The 24,391-nt window shown below is 46.3% G+C and overlaps 1 protein-coding gene across 3 annotated transcripts in view; it reads right to left on the bottom strand.

Moving 5' to 3' along the window:
- Positions 1-24,391, bottom strand: part of LOC142389801 (nuclear receptor coactivator 3-like) — a 66,701-nt gene that overhangs the window by 10,076 nt on the left and 32,234 nt on the right. For 2 of the 3 annotated variants that reach the window (XM_075474916.1, XM_075474918.1), the window contains exons 2-15: positions 22,111-22,198; positions 13,684-13,791; positions 10,929-11,089; positions 9,111-9,211; positions 8,850-9,024; positions 6,787-6,969; positions 5,757-5,843; positions 5,478-5,618; positions 4,857-5,004; positions 4,086-4,606; positions 2,886-3,973; positions 2,591-2,723; positions 1,131-1,289; positions 635-865 (exon numbers count right to left, since the gene is read on the bottom strand). In XM_075474916.1, the coding sequence (XP_075331031.1) occupies positions 635-865; positions 1,131-1,289; positions 2,591-2,723; positions 2,886-3,973; positions 4,086-4,606; positions 4,857-5,004; positions 5,478-5,618; positions 5,757-5,843; positions 6,787-6,969; positions 8,850-9,024; positions 9,111-9,211; positions 10,929-11,089; positions 13,684-13,772 (3,217 nt within the window). In that variant the 5' untranslated portion in view covers positions 13,773-13,791; positions 22,111-22,198. Of the gene's footprint in view, positions 1-634; positions 866-1,130; positions 1,290-2,590; positions 2,724-2,885; positions 3,974-4,085; positions 4,607-4,856; positions 5,005-5,477; positions 5,619-5,756; positions 5,844-6,786; positions 6,970-8,849; positions 9,025-9,110; positions 9,212-10,928; positions 11,090-13,683; positions 13,792-22,110; positions 22,415-24,391 lie in introns of those variants that run through there. The other variant, XM_075474917.1, reaches the window with a different exon arrangement.

Raw genomic sequence — 24,391 nt, 5'->3', positions numbered from 1 at the left:
AAAGGACGGCCCTTTCCATGTGTCATCTGTTTTTCAAGGGGTCCTAACTTCATACTAATATTAATGACTTCTGCAGCTAACTTGAGGCTATTTTTTAGGTTTGCCATTGTTAATGTCAATCGGTACACTTGTGCTTTTCACCTTGTGACAAGTTCAAGTGTCCGCTGTGGATAATGTCTATTGACAACAGATCGATCACCTAAAGGGAATAGAATTATTTAGCTTTCAAGACTTTCTTGCACTGGAATAAGAGAGAATATGCTCAGTATTCCAAAATACAACCGACAGTGACCACACAAAGTGAGGCATACAGGTGCCAAGATGCAGTAAACCGAGAGTTAAACAACAGATAAACCTAACATTCTGACTGATTCTTCACTCTCTAGTCTGATTTCTTCTGCTGCAGGGCTCACGTTGCACCCGCGGTCGTTCCACTTTTTAATGTTGGCATTTAGCTCAAAGCATCTCTGTGCCTAAGTGCAGCCCCCACGGAGCACCTAACATGACTGCAGCCTTATTTTCTTTTTCCTTATACTCACATCTCGTCCTGCTCCCTGGTGCTTATATTTACATAGCTGTGTTTGCAGTGGTTCACAAATACCATCAAATTCAGGCAACAGTAGAACAAACATACCCATATCCATGAGCTGTTGCTGCAGCATAGACCTGGCGCCCGGTACGCTGTTGGAGCGGCTGACCATGGGTCCTGACATCATGCTTTTGCCATTGTTGTACTCCATTCCTGGACGCAGCATGGAGGGGTGTCCTCCTGGACCCATCGGGCTGGCACCGGAGCGGGATATGCCCCAGTCCCCGGAGCCACCCATAGGCGACCTCTGGGGAATCGGGCCCCTATTCACTGGACCTGTTAATGCACACCAGATGTGCGTGTGTCAGGATCACTTAAAGTGTTACAGGAGGAAAGTGTGGCCCAGTCTTAGTCCCTGACATGCAGTTCCACCTGCAATCGTTGTGCAGGTGATCAATTACAAGGGATAGAGTGGAGGGCTGAAATTGGGCAACAAAAATCATAAAAACAGTGAGGGGAAGGGGGACAGAGAGAAGAGGGGCAGGAAATGTGATTAGAAAAAAAAAATAAAAAATCAATACAGGGCCACCTGAACACACACCCATGTTTCCTGGGTAGCTGTCTGGGCTGCCCATCATGTTCTCCTGCTTGATGAGCATGGGACGTCTACCTGCTCCTCCAAGCCCACCAGGTGGCTTCCCGTCCATGGACATGGCCCTCTGGAAGGGCCCTCGAGGTCCTGGACCCATTACCGGACTCCCTGATCACCACAAAAGAGAGGGGGATCTTATGAGATATCTGTGCTGCATTGAATATATGTGAAGACATCAGTACTGAGCCATGAAAATATACGTTACAAAAAACATAAAATAATGAGAAGAAGTGTATTAAAATGTAGATGAATAAATAGATAAAAATACCAAACACCATTGTTCGGTTTAAGAAAGGATGAATAAATCAGATAGAAAATATAATCTGAAAAATGATAGCGTACTTTGTCTCGTGCGTTTTTTCACAGATGCCCATTTTAAAGGCGGTAATAAACAACCTTTTTAAAAAAAATTTTTTTTTTTAATTTGGGCTTTTTATGCCTTTAATGGATAGGGCAGTTGGAGAAAGACAGGAAGCAGGGCGCAGAGAGAGGGGGAAGACATGCAGCAAAGGGCCGTCCGATGTGGGACTCGAACCGGGGCTGGCTGCAGCGAGGACTGTAGCCTCTGTACATGGGGCGGCTGCTCAACCCACTACGCCACCGACCGCCCTGTAACAAACAACCTTAAGAAACCATTGTGGGGCCAGTTTGGACTGGGCTTTCATCCCTCTCTTTTTAACTAAAGAATGTGTGTTTCTCAGTTAGAAAAAGGGAGAACTTTGCCCGCCTGAAAAGAAGCATGCGTGTGCTTGTGCTCGGGCCGACCGTCTCACCACGACAAAGAGTTTCTGAGCAGGAAAATACGAGGCAGAGAGGGAGAGAGGCTGCCCACTCTGGTAAGAACATCAATGCACCTCTATATCTTCACACAGCAAGGAGCTGTTTGCTGCTGTGATAGGATTTACAATATTAGAGCTTCTACTGTGCTACAAAATTCACTCACCTCTTCCACCTTCCCCCCGTGGTCTCATGTATCCTCACTTATTCAGAGGAGGAGCACATAGTGCATTTTTTTATAGTACTCAGTGGAGTCATGATGTGCTTTTAAATGGCTTTTAACATCAAGTGTTGCATCTGCATACATATCTTTGTATTTATTATTCCAGTGAGAGTAATCAAAAGCCATAGAGCGTAGTGTTAACTACTTTATGACTTTTCCAAGACCAAAACACTACGAGGAGGAGACTTTATTACAGCTCGATAAAGGCGCAGCTGATGAGAACGTGCTGGACACTCGTATTTGCTGTTGGAGTGAAACAGCCCGGAAAGATGGCATTTGTTGGTGCCTGACGCAGTTTCGGTGGCATTCTATTTTAACATCATTGCATGTGATGTCACAACACCGACCTGTGTATAACTGTCACTTGGCTTAGGTTTTTTTTATTTCTTTGAATCCTTCAACCACTTACCCTGCAGGCTGTCGTCAAGGCAACCCTGCGGCTTGTTTCCTGTGTCGTTGGGCCCTCCACCTCCAGCCTGATCAGGGTAAAAGTCGGAGCTCGAGCCCCTCAGTTCTCCCAGGATAGACTCCAGGTTGTGTAACTGAACATTGTAAAATAACACAGATCAGTCTTTAAGCCAATGTCTATAAAGATTTATATCTATCCAGTGCAAAGATAGTTTGTAAAAGACAAGACTTAATAGTCAGGTCGTGAAGATATTACAGCTGCAGTAATCTAGTTATATCTTAAGACACAATCTTACATCATCAGGTGGTTCTGACTTGATCTTGCTCTCGGGATGTTCAGGTGAAGGGCCGCCAGCGGTCCCTGGAAGTCCCTTCCCCTCTAACTCTTCCAGTTTGGGCTTAACATCCACAGGCTCTTTGGAATCATCCTTGTTGAGGAGGTAATGGAGGAGGGCATGAGTCTTCTCCTTCTTGGGGCTATGCTGCTCTTGTTTGGGGTCTGTAATCAACCCAGGGCCCGACCCGGCCCCTGAAACACCTGTTCCAGCCTCACTGCCCTCCTGGCCGGCTAGCGACACCTTTCCTGTCGCCTCGGCTGTGATCTTAGCCACTTCATCCGGAGTATTGCCATTTTGAAGAAGCTTGTGGAGGATCTTGTGCTTCTCTTGCAACGAGCCTGAATAGTGGGCTGATGAGATGGATGCCGACGTGCTGCCCTGCCCTGGTGCCTGTCCTGAGCTGGCACTGGCTGAAGAAGAGGAGGACACTCCTGTGGAAGAGGGGCTGGTCATTCCTCCGATGGTGTCCTTACTGTCTGGACCTGCTGTAGTGCTGCTGCTGTTTGCTGGGGGTGCTACAGGGGGGCCTGGTGGGCCACCACCACCGATTCCCAGCTCCTCAGTTGGAGAAGTTAACAACTGCAGCAACTTCTTATGTCCCTTACTGTCTGGCACTCTCCGCGGGGGTTCGGAGCTCGCCACCCCCGCCTCATTGCCTCCCTCACCACACTCTTTAGTCGCTGTAGCTGCCTGGCTGTCGGGTCGGTCTCCAGAAGTCTCAGCCTGCGGTTGCGGATGATGGTGGTGATGGTGCACTGGATGGTGATGGTCACCCGGTCCAGGTCCTAAGCCTCCCGCTGGACTTTTGGAGCCATCTTGGCCTGGTTTGGCCTGCTGACTGGGTTGAGAGGAAGAGGAGGAGGAATGGATGCTTGGAGAGCTGTCTGGTTTGTGAGCAGATGAGGGGGATGTCAAAGTGGAAGGGAGTGAGCTCCCGACTCCTTCACTGATGGCTTGTAGCGCATTAAGAGAGCTGCTGGAGAACGTAGAGGTGCCACCTCCACTTCCTCCACCACCACTAATACCGCTCATAGGTGAGTGTATGCCTGGAGCAAAGAAAAAACTCATGATAACACTATTAAATAAATACTAAATACTGCTGTCACAAATTCATAAACAATTATGCCTATAGATGACTAGACTAACTGTGAGTCTTACCTCCAGGGGAGAACTGGTTGGCACCCATCTTTGGGCTGCCCCGGTTCCGGGGTGACATTAGGAGCCCCTGCTGGGGTCCGCTCATTCTGGGGCTTCCCGACGGGCTGCTCATGCCACTGAGCCCAAACCCTCCACTGCTCTGAAAAGGGGGCTGTTGTGGGTGCTGCTGCATGCCTTGGCCCGGGTGATTCATGGGACCCATCTGATTCATGTGCCCCACCTGATTCATCTGGCCCATCTGATTCATCTGCATTATGCGGTTGCCCATGCCTCCGCCGCCACTTCCTCCTCCAGCGCTCCCTCCGTACATGGACCCGCCTCCCATGGGGCCCATGTGACCCACGTGGCCCTGCTCATTCATGCCAAAACCCCTGTTCATGCTCCCCATGCCTCCCATCCCCATCCCCCCGCCGGTGTTCACATTCATTTGGGCGTTGGGGTTGGCGCCGCCCATGCCCTGTTGTCGCATAGTGTTGGACATCATGCCACCACCTGGCGCGGTGCGGAAACCATTCGGTTCCCTGTGAGGAAAGAAAAATAAAACGAAAGGTTTGAGAAAAAAAAAAAGGAAAGAAATAAGCAAAAACCTTGAAAACACCGTGTCTCCCACTCTAATCTCTCTCACAATTCACAGTATGCCGGCGTATAAAAGCTACTTCAGCTATTCATGTGGCTTGAATGCCTTGGCTGTCTGGTACAGAAATACCTGAAGGTGCCATATCAATACAGTAAATTAGTTTGGATAAAATGCGTGCGTCGTCAGTTTCCGACCTCTGCAGTAGGTGCGTGGAGATGAAGCCCTGCGGTTCGTTGCTCATTGGGTGACGGTAGAGTTTGCTCTTGGTCTGGGCTGTGACCGGAGTGCCGTCAGACAGGGAGAAGCGGTACAGGGGCGTCTCGGCGTGACCCTGGAGAAAGGCTGCACAGGGAGATAAAACTAAACACCCTGAAACACTGAACTGACAACAAAGGTCATCAGTCACTCCCTTTACGTTAAAAAAACTCCGCTCTGCAGGCACAAGGAGCAGCAATGTACAAACGCTCAGACATTCTTATTCATGAGATCAATATTAAAATGCTTATGCATGGGCTGCGTTTATGCGTTTACACAGCAGATCTCATTGAGATTCAGAGGTACTGTCTGAAAAGATAGGAAGCAACAACAAACTAAAGACAAATAACTTCAGTCAGAGAATGAGCATTCATTGCTATAAATAGATCACCGCAAGACACGCTGAATACACAGCAGACTGTACAGTTAATTAAGTACCGCTACATTCTTGCGCTTTTGCCTCCATATATTTCTTTGTGGATTTAACTGAGGTTAATTAACTAAGTTTAGGGCAGTACAGTTGCTGATTCCAGCTGTGCGAACATCCAGGCGTGACCCACCCTCGTGGTAGTGGCGTTTGTGCGACCAGGGCTGCCCGTCGCTGTGCTGAAGAAACATCTGGATGCAACGCCTCAACAAGTCCTCCCAGCCCGGACGCATCGATGCTCGCAGAGAGTTCGGGTCGATCTGAATCAGTTTACCTGCCGGGGAGGACAAGAGAAGGGAGGAAACAAGGAGATGGAAGAGGGGGGGGGGGAGTCAAAATCATTGATGGATAAAAGAATGAACAACGGGGGCCCGTTTTGGATTCTGCGTTTCGTGAGCACGCGGCGCCTCACCTGAAAGCTCGTGTCGGGTATTGAAACTCTCTGTTCTCTCCATGGCTGTGACGCGACGGGCCACACAGATCATACATGACTGAAGGTCTGCAGGTGAGACAAGAGCACCGTCACTAATGTGTCATAATCACTGCTGTTTTTGGCTTTAACTGAATTCACTTAAAAATGACATTTAGGTTTGTTTTTTTTGTTTTTTTTTAATAGGAGAAGACTTTTAAGAGAAAGAAAGTGTTTTTATTAAACTGGTGTGAGCCAACACGGTGCCAGGTGACTCTGCTCAAGATGAGCGGCCTCATGTACATATTCTATTAGTCAGTGCAGTCATTTTTCCATGATACTTTGGATGCATGGAGAGCACACTGATAAAAAGATTCTCAAAAAGAACTCTGGGTGTTTGTGGGAGATGGATGAATAACATGAATGCAGTCAAATTCTTTAGCACCTATTTCAGGTTAAAGGCGTTATTGTAAGTGTGAACCATTTACCATGATCCAAAGACACCGCTTCCTTCTGTGAGCCCGAGCTCATTTAAGATGTACTGATCTGAAGTGGAAAACGGTCTTTTCGGTAATCATGGATCCTGCTCAAGACGAGCAGGACGATCGGGCTTGTTATCAGTGCACAGTTGAAAAACCACCGTCCATGAAGATATGAGGGGGCATTAGTGCGCATGGCATGTGTCATTTGAACATCTATCAAGGCACCATTAATGCTTCAGAGGTGTAGAAGAAAGTGCTATTCAGGTGACCTATTATCCAGGGAAGTCTTTGCTTATGTACAAAAGAAGAAAATGGTGCTTTAATGGTGCACAAAATGAAAATCTGAAGTCTTTTTAGTCTATGTTTAGTCTAGAAACACGAGTTTCTGAACCAGTGCACTATGACGCATATCATACCATGACTGATAAACTCAGGAGTAAGGCTCATCTCATACATTGTGCTGGACTTTGAAAGTCAAATATCTGACACAGGTAAAGCTGAACTAAACATATTTTTTTAATGTGGGGGTCCCTGTATGTAGCTCCCCCTACCTTCTCCCTCCTCTATCATGGCCTTGGGTTGAGTGAGAGCAAAACACTGCATAGTCTCGTAGCGCGGTCCTCCTGGCCCGTCCTCCACCGGGCCGTGGGTGTGGCCAAATTTAACCAGCATTCGGCAAGTGAAGGTGTGACTCTTCTGTCGGGCTGCCTCGTTTCCCCACGACACCCCATTTACTAGAAAGAAGAAAGAAAAAAAAGGCACACAAAAAAAGGGGAATTTGCATTTGGGAGTAAAATGGAATGAGCATCAAGTGTCTGGGGCTGAAAAACCGCACACAGCTCTGAATGGACTGCCTGTAATCAAATATCCCAAACAGCTCCCACCCTATCCTGCCACATCTCACAAACACTACAAACCACACTGCAACGTGGATTGTCCCTCTAAAACTGAGAAACAGAAGCCTAAAAGGACCATGGGATTAATGAAGCCAAGGTGTCGATTTCCAATATCTCTCCCTCTCTCTCCGTCTGCTCTGCAGTGGGCAGAGGCCGGGGACACTCAGCCATCTATCCTCATTTAGGCCCCGACTCCTCATCACACCACGCACACACAGACACACACACATTTAGACGGGGTCACCTTCTCTGAGAGAGTAAACTCTAGAGAGACAAATGTTGTCCAAGGTCTGTGTGAAGCCTTATCGGGGGGCCTTGAGTTGGCCAGAGGTTTCTGTCTGGCAGGTGCAAGGAGGATACAAGAGAGGGCCCGGGAGAGTTGAACATGTTGAGTGGGAGGAGGGTAGGATGGTAGAAGTGAGGAGGGTCTGTGTGATAGTGAGAGGTGATTTAACAAGGCCTTGGGTTTCTCTCCTCTGCAGGAAAAAAACAAAAAAACCCGAAAAAAAACCAACCCAGCAGCACAGACGCTGGGGCCGAAATCTCCCCTCAGACGCAATTAGTCAACAGCGAGGCAAGACAGAGGGGTCAAAAACACACCGGCTAACAACTACATCTCGCTTTCTATCTGTGCTATACGGCCTTTTGTTGGTATATGTGCGCTTCTTGCTTGCGTATGTGTGTGTATTTAACCATAGCTGGCACGGTCAGCGGTCATCCCACAGGAATGTGCAGCGGGGGCGCATTTCATTCACAGGCCCAAAAGATAATGAAGGGGCAGAGCAGCAGAGCGAGACACAATGAGGGGTGAGAGAGCGGAGAGGCAAGCAGGTTGAAGACCAGACGACCACAATATTCATCTTCGCAGGCAGTCATATTAAGAATGAATGACGCTGAGGAGGAGCGAGTTGAGAGGCGTGAGCAAAAAAAGTAGAAAAAGACGGTGGGTGAAAAGAGAGCGCGCCGCAAAAGTGCCTGAATAAGTGAGAGAACGTGCTGATGACTTGTTGGAAGGCGCCGCTGCTTACGAGCAGAGTTAATCGAGTAGCAGGTTCAGTCGAGCACCCACATCCATAATTAAGCAGCTGTATACATAGCGCCCTGTGCACATACTTACAGGCTTAAACACAAACAAAGCACCTTGAAAACTGCAATACGATCAGAAGCACGTTGATACACACAATAAGTAGTATGGAAGTAAATCAGTACGTTTACTCAGGTACTGCACTCAAGTACAAATCAAATGGAAACATGCCGAATTAAGTAGAGGAAAGTATGGAGGTGCATTATTCAGCAGTATGTAGTTTCCAGATGGCTGCCATGGGAGCTCGGGCCTGTTTTACACTGTCTGGACCACTAAGTGTGACTGACAGCTGCGCTACGCTCTGCCTGCTCAGCACCAAGTGGGTGGGTGCTCCAGCGCACACGTGTGTTTTGTCAGGTGTGTGTGTGTGTGTTTCCGAACAGCTCTCCTGCACATGAGCAGGCTTCCCAGGAGCTCCTCATTAGAGGAGGAGATGGAGTGAAGAGCGAAGGAGCATGAATAAATAACTGAGTGAGTTTACGTTGACGCGTGTGCGAGTAACCTCTCAAAGTTTGTTTTACACTTCGGCTCCGTGGAAGATGTCGAGCGGGGTTTGCTTCCGAGCTGAACGTGCAGCCTTCCAGTGAACGCATTGATAATGGCGCGTGTGTTTGTGTGTGTATGCGTTTCTCACGGTTGGTTTTGGGTAGATTCTTGTGGAACTCCTCCCTGTCGTCCTCATGAAGAATGTTGTACACACTGGTGTTGATGAGCTCCTCCTGTTTGTATTGCAGGTACTGAGTGACGTTGTCCGACACGAACACGATGCTGCCCTCCCGGTTCACCACAAACAGGAAGCCGTCCAGCGCCTGGCAGCACAGCAGCAGAAAGTCATCCCCACTGGGAACAAGAGTCCACTGCCCCCAGACTGTTAGGCAGGCAAAGCTGGACTCACCTGCAGCAGAAGGGGCCCCAGGTGATCTTTGTCGATGACCCCCTGACCGGTCGAGGACACATCTGACTTCTGAACATCATCGTCGTTGGATGAAGCTTTTCCTGTAGGGGGAGGGAAAAAAAGAGGAGCTGCATTATACACACACACAAAAAAAAAAACAAGACGGCAAAGAAGAAGAAGAAGAAAAAAAGAGCAAAGGAGAGGCACAAGGTGAGAGCCACGATACCCGAAGATACTGCCTGTCATTCACTGCTGTACCTTCACCAGCAGGGGGCAGCGTCTCTCAGTCTTCGCATTTTTTTTGAAGGCTGTGGGGGGGTTGATGTGGTGTTCAAAACTACAGGTGAGGAAACGGATATTTCTGTGAGGAGCCCGTCAGGAGCAGCAGAGGGCTGGACGCATGTGGAGCAGGTAGCTGCCGTCCTCGTGCTTTATATTCCGTGTCGGGCTGTGAGGAACTATCTGGTAGGCTGGGGCTGAGAGAGAGGGAGCGGGAGAGAGCTAGAGAAGCTCTGGAAGCTGTAATGGTGCAGGGGGCAGGAGCTGAGGCACCTGAATTAATGGAGGGGCTGAGGCAGAGAGGGAATGGCATCCAGAAAGAGAAAAGGAGAGAGGCTGGGATCCGGGGATGAGACGGGAGGCTGCGGATAGAGACGATACAGAGGAGAAACGGATAAAGGTTGGGTCGGTGTATTTATGCAGGGCTCGGAATGAGAAAGAGGTGGGTGCTGCTTAGGTCTAGGAATCATTCTGATCTCATCTGATTAGCTCCTAAGGGGCATAGATACCCTCACAAAGAAAAAAAGGCCATTACTGTTCACAACTAAGCACTGCAAAGTTAGGTAAGGACTGCAAAGGTGAGGAGAGAGGAAGAGAAAAGAGACTGAGACATGATCAGGGTAGGAGATGGTCTGCACTCCATCAGTTTATTTAAATCTTGAGACACTGGCAGCAAACGTCATTGTGTTGAAGACGGGGTCGAGTTGGGGGGGGGGGGGGTGGAGTGGTACAGCAGGGAAGCAGACGAGGAGGAAGAGCAGATGAGTTTACACCCAAGTGGGATGAAAAACAAGATATATTGATGGAGAAAAAGAACAGAGGTTGAAAGTGGAGAAAGAGGAGAAGAGGAACAGGTAGAGTGCGCGAGACAAGTCTAAACGCCTGTGTCATTTCTGTCTTCACTTCCTGTAACTATGGCAACCTGTCAGCAGCCAGTGAGGGCCAGCTGTAGCCTCTTCCCCTTCCTGTTGAGGTGGCAGACGCTGACTGAGCCGAGCAGAAACAAGAAAGAACGAGATTCACCACAGGCTTTCTCCCCCGAGTTCCCTCCCCGAGTCTCTTCCCATCTTACGCCTGAATCCCGGACTTAAAACCCGTCACTATTTTCCGTGATGACGCAATCTGCAAAGCCTAACGTGTCAGCCTGCAGCGTATTCGTATATCTGCTGTAGAAATGACCACGACATAACTGAGACAGAACTGTGATGACAGCAGATGTTGTAATAATACAGTAAGGCGGCACGTCACCACCAGCAAACGTCCACTGAGGAAGTCCTGCATACAGCCGTGCGTGGTTATGCTACACTCACGCACACGCTCACACGCTTATACGGGAAAGACAGCTTCACAAAGCATTGCTGATGTTTCCATCCCAACATAAACAGTTAGAGCTGTGAAATTTGTGGGAGATGAATGACTGATTTGTCCGTGCACCTGGGCTCTGAGGAGGTGTGTATATGTGTGTGCGTCCCCCCCGCTGTCTCTTGTGACTCCAGCCATCAGCAGCCTTCACCATTTCAGACAACCGCGTCCACTCACCCTGCTCCTTGATCTGACGGATCTGGCGCACGGTCTCTTTGAGGATGGCACATTTGTCTGGTTTGACGTTGAAGCTGTCGATGTCGCTGAGGTTGGCGGAGATCAGCTCCGCCAGCTCCTCGATGTATTTGCTCTCCTGCTCCCGTCGCTTCCTCTCACACCTGCAGGGAAAAACGTACAGAAGGTTAGCCTAAACTAAGCCAACGCCATTTTAGTTTTACTTTCATGTCTCAGGTGTGTGTTTGGTACATGAGAACGCAAAACTTTGTGAACACCCTATAAAGAATTTCAGCTGCTGTGAAAAAGCTATTTAAAAATGACATGATTTCCAAAGTACTAAAATGTACAGATGACGCTTTTTCTTATATATCAATGAGCAAGATTACTTCTTTATTTCCATCTTTCATAGTTTGAGTCATAAAACTAAAGGGCTGGAGGCCCTGTATCATCAGCACTCAGTTACATCCCTTCCTCTTTAGTAAGTAACGCAAACGTTTTTTGTTGTCAGCTCTTGTTTGTGGGATTTTTTGGCTTTCTTGCCGTTTGCAGTTGGCTCTTGACATGCACTACTCTTTGAGGCCAATCCACCACTTCTCCAAAAATTTTTGGTCCAGGGGCCGTGAGGGCCTTGGCAAACGTTCAGATTGAATTTGCTGATGTTTAAGTGAAGAATTTATCCCTTGTTTCAGTGAAAGCACACTTGCCGCAGGCTGCATAAAGGTCTAGTACGTAGGATTCAGTGATATCTGGCATCGTATTGCATCCAACTGAAAAACTCCACACCTCAACCTTATCTGCCTAGAGTGTCGGGAAGGGAAACGCAAAAAAAAAAAAACCTGCTTCTGGCTTGCTGTAGTAGCACGGTAATAGGGGAAAGTAGGAGACTAATGGCACCTTTTAACATGCATTGCTCTTTTTCTGAATACTATATTAATAGACTGTCCTGCATGTCATACACTGGAACTACAAGAGTTGGAGAGACTTCATCTTGACCTCCCATTGCTCCTGCTAACTGCCATTTTTCAATTACATGACAAAACTTGGGGGGGGGCTATCTGAAAACATTTTGGTGTCTTCTTATAACTTTCTCCTGCTTTGTGGGAACCAAACTGTTTCATAGTGCTCATTTCCTTTTTTCAATCTGAAAAATATACTAAAAAAAAAAAAAAAAAAAAAATGAAAAAAACACTAATCCTGAAGTACCATTTTCTGCTCACTGAACTATTCACAGCAACATTCCACAAAGAATTGCAGGCCACAATCGATGGAAAGCATATTGTTTGTGTGGATGCTGTCCTCTTGGAATTTGTCGAGTCAAATACATTCAGTAGAGAAGTCTGTGGTGTATCTGTTGTGGTTGAGAACAATGGCTGTATTGAGAGTTGCAGCTTAGAGTCACTTGCCAATGGTGGGAAGCAGACATTACTTAAAAAGAGACTACAAAAGTACTCTCAATAAGGTTTGGATTGGTAGATCAGTCCCACCATTAATGCTACTCTTGGTTATATACACAGTACTGTGCAAAAGTCTAATTTCTTTATACATTATCAAATAAACAGTGTAGAGGTGCAGCAACATACTGAAACATGTACAAACATAAATGGAAATACACTAAATATACGGAACTGTTTGTACAATTCTCGCAAGCTGGGAAGTCAATATTTGATGACCTCCTTTATTCTCCAACACAACCGAACCCTCTCAGACAGAAGCTTTCTTGTACTTTCTTTAAGTAGTCTTCAGGAATAGTTCTCCAGGCTTCTTGAAGGACATTCCAGGACATTCCTCTTTGAGGATTCATCCCTCCATAACACCTGTTGTCACTGATTTTCAGTCCACTTCTTGTGTCATTTGGTGTACCTCAGCATCTTTATTCCTGTTTCCCTTCCTTAAGAATGGCCTCTTGACAGCCAGGCTCACATTTCTGATGAGGCTTCAGGGAACAGTGGATGGATCAGCTGAAGGTCTAGATGCAACTCTCAGGTCTTTGCTTTTTTTTTTTTTTCTGGTTCTTAAGGGCATCCCTTTCAGATTCACTTTATCTGCTGTAGATAGTTTTATTTTGTCCACCACTTGTCCAATTTTCCTCTAACTTTTTAAAAGGCTCAGTGCACGCCCATGCCAAGTTATACCAAGTTTTCATCTAATAGCTCTTTGGGAATCACCTCGTTGGTGCAAAAATATTGTTTCACGTCTGTCAAACTGTGTTATCTTTGGTATCGTTTAGATGTAGATGCCAAAGAAATGTGAAAAAAATTCTATGTTTCTGCCACTTTTACTAAGTTGTCTGTTATGTGCAGACACAATACAGGTTTATCTCTCGAGTTAGGTGCCTTTTCTCATGCTTGAATGATTCATAGGTCAGTGTTTAATGGCTTAACAATAAAAAAAACAAAAAACACAGTTTTCAGAAAATTGTCAGGTTCTGAAAATGAGTGAAAAAAAAAAAAAACTTTCAAAGACATTCAGAAAATCTGAAGAATTATTGCTCAAGAATACCTTAAAGGATTACAAGAAAGTCTGGCTCCTAAGTGGTAAAATATAGAGAAATGAGGTGTGGATAAAGACTTTTGCACAGTGCTGCAGTTTTGTTGGTAGAAACAGGAAATGTGGGGTGACTTCATCACATCAAGGCCTCTGTGCAGTCTTTACTGATCACAATAATAGCTGCATGGCCCTGACTCGACAAAAAACACTGACCCAGTAGCCCACTTTCCTGCATTTCACCTCTCGTGTGCTGATCTCACGCACTCACCCCAGACCGGGCAGGTCGCAAGTGGAGAGCTTGCGTTTCCGGTTTTCTGAGCTCAGAGGCTCCATGGAGTTCTCCCCCAGTCCGCTCATGGTGTACACATATCAGCACCTGAGGGGAAGAAGCAAACGCGCGCACACAGGTGTAAATAAGACGGGCAGAGAAAGGGATTATATAGTAACTTTTAGCCTTTTAGCCGGTGTTATACGGGTAAATGTGAAGGGAAAAGACATTCATCCTCTTGAATTCAGCATAAAAAAAAAAAAAACCGATGCAGGCTGTAAAGCAGCACACAGGCTGAAATATGCTTATATCATGCAAATCGTATTCTCCTGGTAGAGACTGACGAACATAAACATGTCTGGTCGGCCTCCTCCTCCACCTCCTCCTCCTATTTGGAGAATATGAGAGTAAGCATGTGAGGCTGTGTTTGTTTGTGTGTGTGGGCCCGTGCATGCATGAGTTCATCAGCTCATATGGTGCATCTACACACACACACACACACACACACACACACACACACACACACACACACACACACACACACACACACGCACACACACACACACACACACACAAACACAAACACAAACACACACACATCGGATTAGCAGTGTCTCTGATGATAAGCCACGGTGCACAACTAACCCCGTTAGACAGCCGTCTGTCTCCCATAATGCATCACATATCGTCTTCAGGAAGTGAGCTGATAAAGGTTGTGGGGAAGAGAGGCAGACGGGATGAAAGAGGAAGGAGGAGGAAGAGGAAGAGAGCAGAACAGGGAGAAGGAATGGAAGAAAAAGCAAGGGAGGGAGGGAGAAGCCTGTGCTGTGAAGTGAGCGCTGATTGGTCACTTTCTTTGCCACAGTGACAGCAGCCAACACTGGGGAAAGGTAGGAGGGAGGGAGAGAAGGGAGGGAAAGAAGGGAGGAAAGTACATGAAGGGGAGAAAGAGCACAAATATAGTGAAGACAGAGGATATGGGGAGAAAATGCAGAGGGAGAAAAAAAAAAAGAGGAGGGTTAATCAGAGCGGAAAGAGGCGGAGGCAGTGGGAGGGAGAGAGCTGAGGGAAAAAGATAAAGGAATGTCAAAGAAAGACAGGAGGGACGGGGAACAGGTGAAAGGAGGAGGAATTAGAGGAGGTGGTGTAGCGTTCAGACTGTCTGGAGTGTGTTTTGAATGCACGTGCGGTGCACAGAGTGGGCTGAAAGCCTCAGTATCCCTCTTAACCTTCACAGCCAGAGCAGCTTTTTCATTCCATTGATTACATGGTTATCCTCTGACCAGAGCACTGCCTCTCCTGCATAGCAAATCAGGCCGGCGGCAGGAGAGAGATGCCAGCCTGTTATTTAATCATCATCCGCCATCATCTCAGGCTCCTTTGTGTGGGATCAAAGCAGTCCAAGGAACCACCTAATTGGGTTTGGGTTTTCCTGTTTGTTTGTGCTTGGAAGGGGACTTTTCTCCAGTGTTGTTTAGTTACAAGGTCATATAAGTGATGAACACGCCTTGTTACAGAGACCGAATCAATGCGTGGGCCGCTTCCGTGCATGTTTTCAAAAGGAGGTAAAACAACAGTACATTCTCTTGACAGGCAACAAAAGGGGACGCTCATGAATCTTCTTCTAAAAGCATGAAATACTCGAAAAGTGTTGCTCATTCCCTCCCTCTTTGAGTTTCTTTCAGATTTCTCCTTTAATCTCTCCCTAGAGTCCCCCCTATCAGACGGTCTACCAGCCTTTGTCTGTCTACCTGTAGTTCTTCTTGCTTATCCCCCAGTTTGCCTCCCCGCGTGCCCGTCTACCTGCCTCCCTGTCTGCTGCTCTTCGTTAGACAAAACCCCCGCACAACGCCGTCTGATGAAACCTACCACGAGGGAGTCGAAGGAGCCGAGGACGCAAAAAGCGGCGAGGGGGAGGAACAAAGTCGGAGGATTCAGAACTCCAAGAGCCAAAGCAAAGTGTTTTGAGTGAAACTCCGTCTTTGCTCCTACGCCGATCAAGCAAGCCCGCCCGCCCGCCCGCCAGCCTGCCCGCCTGCCTATTGATGGAGTTCTCAAAAGGGGAGCTGCTCTAATTGAAGAGTGAATGAGGCGGCCCCAGAGAATGGTTGATTAGGAGGTTGCTGAATGCCCCAGGGAAATGGGTCACCTCCAGCCTGGCGCGGGCCGCCTGCTTTTCCAGCACAGGGAGAAAGTCAATTACACGCTACAGGCAGTGGGGCCTGGTGGCAGGGAGGCAGTGGGGCTGTGCTGGGTACAATACAGAGGCGGGGGGCGGTGGGAATGAGATGCGCACCGAAGGAAATGGCAGAGGGTGATGGCGGTATTGAGGGCACCGAGAGGAAAAGGAGAAATGGGCACGAAGAAGGCAATTTAAAACTGACAGTGAGATGTTGTGGGTGTAAGAACTAGTGTGTGGAGGGAAAAAAACAAAAAACAGTGTGCTAGTTTCCTTGCACCTGGGTTAATAGATATTCTAAACTGAATTTACCACTGAAAGCAGATGGTATCGGATACAGTCGGTTTAGAATAATAAGAAAGAAACTCTTCTTGACGAATCCGTGCAGCAACCAGCTTTCTGCAGCCCCCCACCCTTATCAAACATACATGAACATTAAATAGCAGTCAAATCAGCAATACTAGAATCTTTGCACGTGAGCTGGGAGGTTGTGGACGACGGCAGTCATGTAAGGCAAGTAAACCTTCAGTCTTCTGGCTGATTAAACACCACTTCTTGTTTGGTGCCATGACATGCCAGGTGTTACACGGGAGTTAAGGCAACGGAATACTTCATTTCAAGCTGTCAGATGGTCAGACAGCTTCAGAGCCCCCTCCTAATGCTCCAAGGAACCTCCAGCGTCAGCAGGATCAATCTGTTTGGGTGTGGCTCATGACTTCTGGTGTGACCGAACAAAATACTGACAGAACTACAGTAGTTACATTACATTACGGTCATTTTGCAGACGCTTTTATCCAAAGCGACTTACAATAAGATGTGTTCCACATCGGTGGGCAAAAGAACTTCAGGTCACAAGAAATCATAAGTGCATTTCCTTCCAAAACCAAACAGCTAAGAGCATAACTAGTGCTAGAGTAAGTGCAGTAAGTTAGGTACCTAGACAAATGGGAAGACAATTTAGAAAACAAAGACAATTTAGGAAACAAATAAGTGCGTAGTTCTGTTCCAGTGTAACACTGCTCACACAGCAGCTCCTTTAGAGAATCTATCTCTGCCCTAAGAGTATTAGGTAACATCCCGGATTTTCATGCACCTTTTTTTTTGTTTTTGGGAAAAATGTAAAAACGTACTAAGGATGGGAAGGTGTAATGTCCGAGCGGCTACCAAGCAGCAATAAAAGCAGTCCAACAACCGTAGCTTCCAGTTGACTGACCAACCGTGAGATCTTTTCAGCTGCACAGGTGAAAGCTCCTGTGAAGGTTGGCAACTCTGAGCTTTGCTAGCGAGTCTGACCTGGCTTCTCAACCCTGAGCTTGACCTTGGTAATTTTTACGGGGTCACGACCTTAACACTGACCTGCATATTTTCCGGATCATTAGACAGGGTGGCAACAGGAGGTTTCGCTTGGGTCAACGCTGCTGTGTCATCACCGGGGGTGAAGTTAATCTCTTGAGTTCTGATACAGGACACTAGCCTGCCAGTGACCCCGGAACCAAACAGGACAACAGAGTTTATGGGGAAACAGCTCACCTCATAAACTGGGAAGCTGGGAATCCAGTCTCAGCGAAGCTGACACGGCACAGGGCAGCTCCACAGATGTAAAATGGGTAAAACTGACTCGAAATAGATCCAATCCACACAGTATTATTCCCTTACACTTAGAAAAGACCTAAAGAACTAACATCAAAATTCCATTTAAAAAGTCAAAAAGAGGTAAACACCACAAATGAGAAAACACAGACACCAACCATGAGTTTTGCCTTGTTATTTGAGACGATGGTCTGTAAAGTCCATTACACCCACACCCAAAGCATGTTCTAAATAATCTTAATGAGGCTGGTGGGCAGTGGATCCTGAGACACAATGCACCGTAGGAGTTGGTCTCCCGGCTGTAAACACCAACCAGTCCAAACAGGATGACTTCTTACAACTTTGAACCATCACTCGGCAGCATCTGTCGGAAACAACTCAAACGTGATACATTATACATGCCCCTAACTTTGATCTCCATTCTGTTAGCCAAGTTTTTGGGAAATTTGCAAAAAAAAAAAAAAAGTTTATTGGATCCAGACGATGAACTTGTTGCACAATAAAGATTTCATCCTGTCTTCAAAATGTACATCTAAAAGCATTTAATCTAAAGCATTGAATTACAGACGTGAGGAAAAACCTGAACACTTTTTTTTCTTCAGTAGTAATGTTTTACAGATCAGGACATGAAAAGGAAAAACTTTATTTTTTTATTTTTTTAGATAATTTGGTCCTCACCAGGTCCTACACTTTGATTCAATAGCTTATAGCACCACCTTTAGCAAGAACATCTTTAAGAACTGTGCTTATTTTCTTGTATGACATTATTACCTTAATGTGGAGAAATTCTGAGCCACTCTTGCTTACAGTTTTGCATTAGTTTAAAGAGGTTTCCGGGCATTCGTTTAAACACAGATGAGGTTCAAGTTTGAACTCGGACTCGTTCACTGCAACACCTTGATTCTTAACCTTTTCCGTCATTCTGTTGTAGATCTGCTGCTGTGTTTGGAATCATCGTCTTGTTGTATGACCCAAATTCAGCCAAGCTTTGACTGTCAGACAGATGGCCTCACATTTAACTCTAGAATACTTTCTTGTGGTTTGTTCAGAAGCAGCTTTGCAAACCTTGGCTGTGCTGCCATTTTCTTCTTCTTTTGTTTTTTTCAGAGAGAAGATGCTTTCTCAAGGCAATCCTTTTAAACAAGCCATACCTGTTCAGTCTTTTTCTATTTTTACTGTTATGAACTTTAACATTTAACATGCTAACTGAGGCCCGTGGAGTCTGAGATGTAGCTTTTGGGCTTTTTTTTATTTCTCTGAGCATTGAACAGTCTGACCTTTGGGGGAACTTCCTGCAACGTCCATTCCCATGAAGACTGTCAACTAGCTTGAATGTTTTCCATTGTGAATAATCTTTCGCACTGGAGAATGATGGACTCCAGATTTTTAGTGAATGGTCCTTTCCAGATTGATTGGCAGCAACAATTGCTACTCTAAGATCACTGCTGATGTATTTCCCCTTTGGCACTGTATTGACACACACTTGAATGTTCCAGAGCAGCAAACTGCCAAACGGCCTGCTTTTATAGACATGCTCCCACTTCCTGATGATTAATCAAATGTGTTTGATTATCAGCACCTGGCGGCTGACTTACCCTCTTATGTTCTTACTTTTTCACACTGCTTCTGCATCTTGGCTCGTTTCCTTATGGTTCTCATTCCAACACTTGGTAGAGACCAGATAATTGCCTTTTATTGTGTCCCATTATGTAAAATCTTAGAACGGAGCAACTGTACACTTTATTTTTCATGCGATTGTGTGTCAAATACGTCTAAACTCTGTGTCTTTGTTATCAGGTTTTGCCCTTTTTAAACCTCTTTCGCAGAAGGGGGAAATATCGTTTTCACAGATTAATGTGTGGCACGATAGGGCCTTAAGCCTGGTTTATAGTCGGTAACGCAAGACGCAACGCAAGACGCAAGACGCAACGCAAGCCCTTGCGCGGTTGCAAGTCCCCCCTTGCGTGCTTGCGTGTGTCACCTCAATTTTCTAAACTTTACGCAAGACGCAAGCGCAAGCCACTGGCTGTGGTCGAAACCGCCTACTACTTGAAAACGGCACTCATCGATCTGACAGTATGCAGAGCGTTTACACACAGTGCACTTCACTCCTGTCCGAGCCCAAATCAGCCAGCCTGAAAAGCTGATTTCCCTTAAGCTATAAACTCTGTAAATATATAACTTTAGCAACATTTGAAACATTTTCAGGCGAGAAAGTAGTCGTTTAGACCCCCAAGGTGTTGAAAATCTGACAAAATACCGGCTATTTACAAGAAGAAGAAGCATGAATCCACTCGAAGAGGTCCTGGCGGTGAATTTGCTTTCATCATAGTAGGCTTGTCATTGAAAAAACCCGCTACTCCACCTACTGTCCTGGTGGTGAATCGCCACGCAGCACACGCAAGCGCCGACAAAGCAAAATGAAGTATAAACGTCTCGAGCCATTAACATACGCGCAAGACGCAAGCGCAAGGGCAGTTAAAAGAAGTATAACTCAGCCTTTACTCTGTAACTTAACAGCAGCCCCTTATAGACTTGCATCATTTCTAAAACTTATTTTATTACCTTCGAGCAAAAGGGAAAAAATACGATCATTACAGCAACAGAAAATTAAGTTGGCAATAAGTTCCCAACAATAACTTTTAAAAGGTCTGCAGGGTTTAGAGAGTAATGATTAAATATTGACTGTTCATTTCATGAACGCCAATCAGATGATATTTGCTTTCAAAAATCTGAGCACTTAATTAGCTCTGCGCTTGGTTTTTGGGAGGAAGGAGAGAGTTTTGTACTAGAACTCTTGACATAATTGAACTGAAGCCACACTCTCAGAAACTCTTTCAGTCCTCGTGGCTTTGTGCTGAGAATCTTTGTTGACTCTTCACTCAGTCTAATTCTAGAAATGTGTTGATGATGAAGAGCAGCAAAAAAACTGAAAGCAGAACAGAGGTTTGGGGAGACCGCAAAACAAAGCAATACAAAGCGGAGAGACGACATAACTCCCACAGCAGGATGAGTCACAGCAGAAGGGAAAAACAATGCAGCAAACAGGAATATGTAGGCAAGACTTACTGGGGGGGCCTGACAACGTGTAAACAGGAAAAAATGAGCAATGACGCAACCTTGATCTGTTCATAGTCTGCGACGTATCATCTTCATCTTTGGATTCAACAGACTAAACTCAACCCAAAAGCTTCAATCAGTGTCCAGTTAAAGCTATTTCACTGTTGTGCACAAGAACCGTCGAGGTTAAGATGGAGCATTTCGCAAATTAGACGGCAAAAATATGTATGAAACTGTTTGGCTGTACCACTTTCTGCTAAAATTAAAGAATTGTGGCGCTGGCTGACTGAACAGCTTGTTTGATGTTCAGTCAGTTCATGTTTGAACATCTCCCTTTCCGTTCTCCTTATGGGATGCAAGAAGGCACCGTGAAGGCAAGACAGGTTGCTGGCCAATGGCGACCAAAGGGAGGAGCAGGAAGGTGACAAAAGTTAGAGAGGCAGGCGTGCCCAGGCCAGGCGATGCAAATAGCAGCGCTGTCGCCTCCCTGCCTACTCGCTCGCTACTCTTTCATAATCTCTGTTGACAAAACAGAGACACACGGCCCTGTTTTGGCCATGTAAACTCACACCAGCTCAATGTGAGGAGCTGCGGCCGCTAAGCTTCGAAGAGTTGCAAAAGACACGGAGGGTCGCCCACTGTTTATCTTTTAAATTAAAAAACGACAACAGAAAAAAAACAAAACCTTCTATTCAAAGCCAGGTCCGACCTTAGTTCAATAACTTTCTGATCTTGAGGTCTGTTTGGGATTTAAAAAACTGCTTTTATCAGATAAAGCAAATTGTAAATGACCAACTGGATCCCTATAATTTGAAATTTTACAGTAAGAGATACTTTTCAGCTTTTCCCAGGAGTCTTTCGTGCCCATCCAAAAAAACCCTGAAGCGCTCCAAACTGCCAGTCACCAGCAGCGAAATGAATAATTTTCTTGCTTTGGGTCATTGTCGGAAAATTGGGCCCCTCCTCATCTATTTCACCTTCCTCGCTGCCATAAACATGTCGGCCAAGTCTCCTTCTCTCTCTCTCCCTCTCTTCTTTTCTAACAGACTCCAGTGCTCACACAGTCACTCACTCCTGCTCTCATTGCGACGGCAGCATGTCTGCAGAACCATCTGTGTGTGAACACACGTGAACAAAAGAGAAAGTGCGGTTTGGTTATGTCTGACCACATGTATTGTGTGAGTGTGTGCGCGTGCATGTTGTTGTCACCTGCAAACAGGGGGAGAAAGATTAATGCTCTCTCTCAGCCTCTGTGGCAGGTAGAGCACAAAGAATAATTTGATTTCTCCTCCTGTCTCCTTGCTGTCTTGCCGCTCCACATTTTCTCAACTGCCTGAAAACAGTCGACCGCTTGTTTCGCTCCTGACCACTGACCGACTCTTTTTACAGAAACTATTCTACCTTTCGCGATCCGGACCTCAAAAACACCTCCATAAAACATTCGTCTCGGGAAACGCGCGGTGTTCTCCGCGTTTCCGTGTTCAGGTCAGGGGGGATGTTGCAAGAGTATGGCAACAACAAGAAACCAACTCTGACAAACTGCTCAACCTGAACCCAGCAGGCCGTTACCATGCCAACCATACGGGATTTTAGCCCACCTTATGACGGCGCCAAGATGACGGATGATCGGATGCCGCCCTCCCCTCACGCTGGGGGTGTGGTCCTACGTGGGCTGGTCAATGAAGTCTGAAGATTTGGAGAAAAACAAAGAAAAGAAAAAAAAAGAAGATTACACACACAAAAGGTTTAAAACACTCACGCCTGTCACTTCATGTTCATTAGGGTCATATTAATGAAAAACAAGCAGCATTATTAATCAGCAGCCCGATAATGTGCACAGGAAGCTGCTTTGGCGCCTTAACGAGTAGAAGGAACTGTGAGCAAGCCTCGCTGTGGGCTTTTGTCTTCATTATGGGTGCCATGCACAGAACACACGCATCATGGCTCCTGTGCATTTGCATTGACACACAGACCGCTCCCACAGCCAGACCAAAAATACGCTCGCACACGTACACAAACACACACACACCGACACGAAAAGGGATGTTGAGACACAAGTTTTACAGGAAGCCAAACGGTTGAAACCTGAAAGTGGCAACAGCACGTGTTCCTGAATTCAGCCGCTCAACCACGATCTACACAAGGCAACAAAATGCTTCCACATCTTTCCACTAAATGAGCTCCGAATCCATACAAGTGGATTTAAACATCAAGACTATATTGGCAAATATCTCCAATTCTTCATGGACTCAGAGGAAGAGGACAAAAACATACGATTAGGCTAAATCGCAGTGCTAATCCCAATAGCACATAATAGGCTAATTTGAGTCCATTTAGATCCTGATAAGAAACAATGTGTGTGTGAGAGAGAGAGAGAGAGTGTGAGTGTGTGTGTGAGTATGTTTTGGCCAGGCTGAGATGTTGTAGTAGCTCAAGTGTTCTGTCTGAACAATCACAAAAGAGTATCCCGTAGGGGTAAACAGTGCGTAACCATGGAGAACACTGGGCGTTTCCATGACACCCTGTCATCAGTAAGGCACACCACCAGGATGTCTAATGTTCATCTGTTACTGTGCCTCACCGTGTGTGTGTGTGTGTGCGTGTGTGTGTGTGGCTGAAAGTGGGTTCATTTTCATTTCTATTGAGCTTATATTGAGAACATCCTGGAAGAGAGAAGCTTTTACAACCAAATCTCTGAGCTCAGTTTAGGGGTGTGTGTGTGTGTGTGCCCATGTGTGTTTGCATGGCAGATCTCATGCCTGCGCTGTGTATGTTTATGTGCGCGAGTGTGTTAGCACGTGTCTGACCGCTGGCTGCACCCGTGATTGGGAGCAGATGGGGACTGTCGGAGTGTGTGTGTTAGGCGGCAGGAGGGAGAGGAGGAGGGGGTGAGAGCTCTAGTTTAGGTGATGTATGGACTCTCACAAACCAACAAAGACCCTCCTTCAGCTGATTTGTTTCCTATTAATTGAAAGGGGAGAAAAATAGAGCCCGCGAACAAGTGCTTAAGCGGGGAGAGTTTATAGCTTAGCAATGATGAACTCACTAGTTATTTCTTTATTTATTTTCAGGGGCATGTTCAGGGGCATGCACCAGCAGGGACAAGAGAGCCTTCAGCGGGATCATTACAGCTCTTTGTGCTCACATTGACACAGCCATGAAAACCAAAGGGAGTAAAATTAAGTTAATGGCATGTGGTGCTGCTCATACCGGCGCGAAGCCTTGAATATAAAAGCAGTGTGAATGAGCTTAAGATTCAGAATCAATGGAGAAATGTTAAGCTCGCAGTCGCCAAGGCCTTTTTACAGTCTGCTCTCCTCTGAGACACGTCTCCTCATCTCCGCACTCTTGTCACCAGCAAGCTGAATAAACCCTCCAGCTGAATGTTTTTTTTCACTCGTCTCATGCTTTAGCAGACCAATAAACATCTTCTACTTGTAAGAGCAACTTAAAGATGCTATAAAGATGCATCCAGAGTCTGTGTTTTATTGCAAAGGCTTACACAAAGGCAGTTAACTTCATCAGCTTGAACTCAAGGGTGGAAAGCAGCCGATATTTACCGCTGAGATGTGGTCTCGGCAGCGTTTCTGCTTTTCAAACCCACCCAAAAGGTGCTGTCAGAGAAGATGATTTAACTCGGCCGTCAGTTTGTTGCAAGATTTCTTCCTCGTTCCAAGATACTGCATAACTCACAGCTGGTGTATCCTTGCTTAGTGGGCCTCCTCTGCGTCCCTTAATGTCACCTCCGATTGCGTTGAAACTCAAAACTGGTAATTGTCAAATCTTTTTAAAAGCTAGTTCATTGGGGTGGTCGGTGGCGTAGTGGGTTAAGCAGGCGCACCATGTACGAGGCTACAGTCCTCGCTGCAGTTGGCCCCG

The sequence above is a fragment of the Odontesthes bonariensis genome, chromosome 10 (assembly GCF_027942865.1).
Source record: "Odontesthes bonariensis isolate fOdoBon6 chromosome 10, fOdoBon6.hap1, whole genome shotgun sequence".
NCBI classification, from domain to species: Eukaryota; Metazoa; Chordata; class Actinopteri; order Atheriniformes; family Atherinopsidae; genus Odontesthes; species Odontesthes bonariensis.
This window is presented reverse-complemented; position numbering and strand designations above follow the sequence as displayed.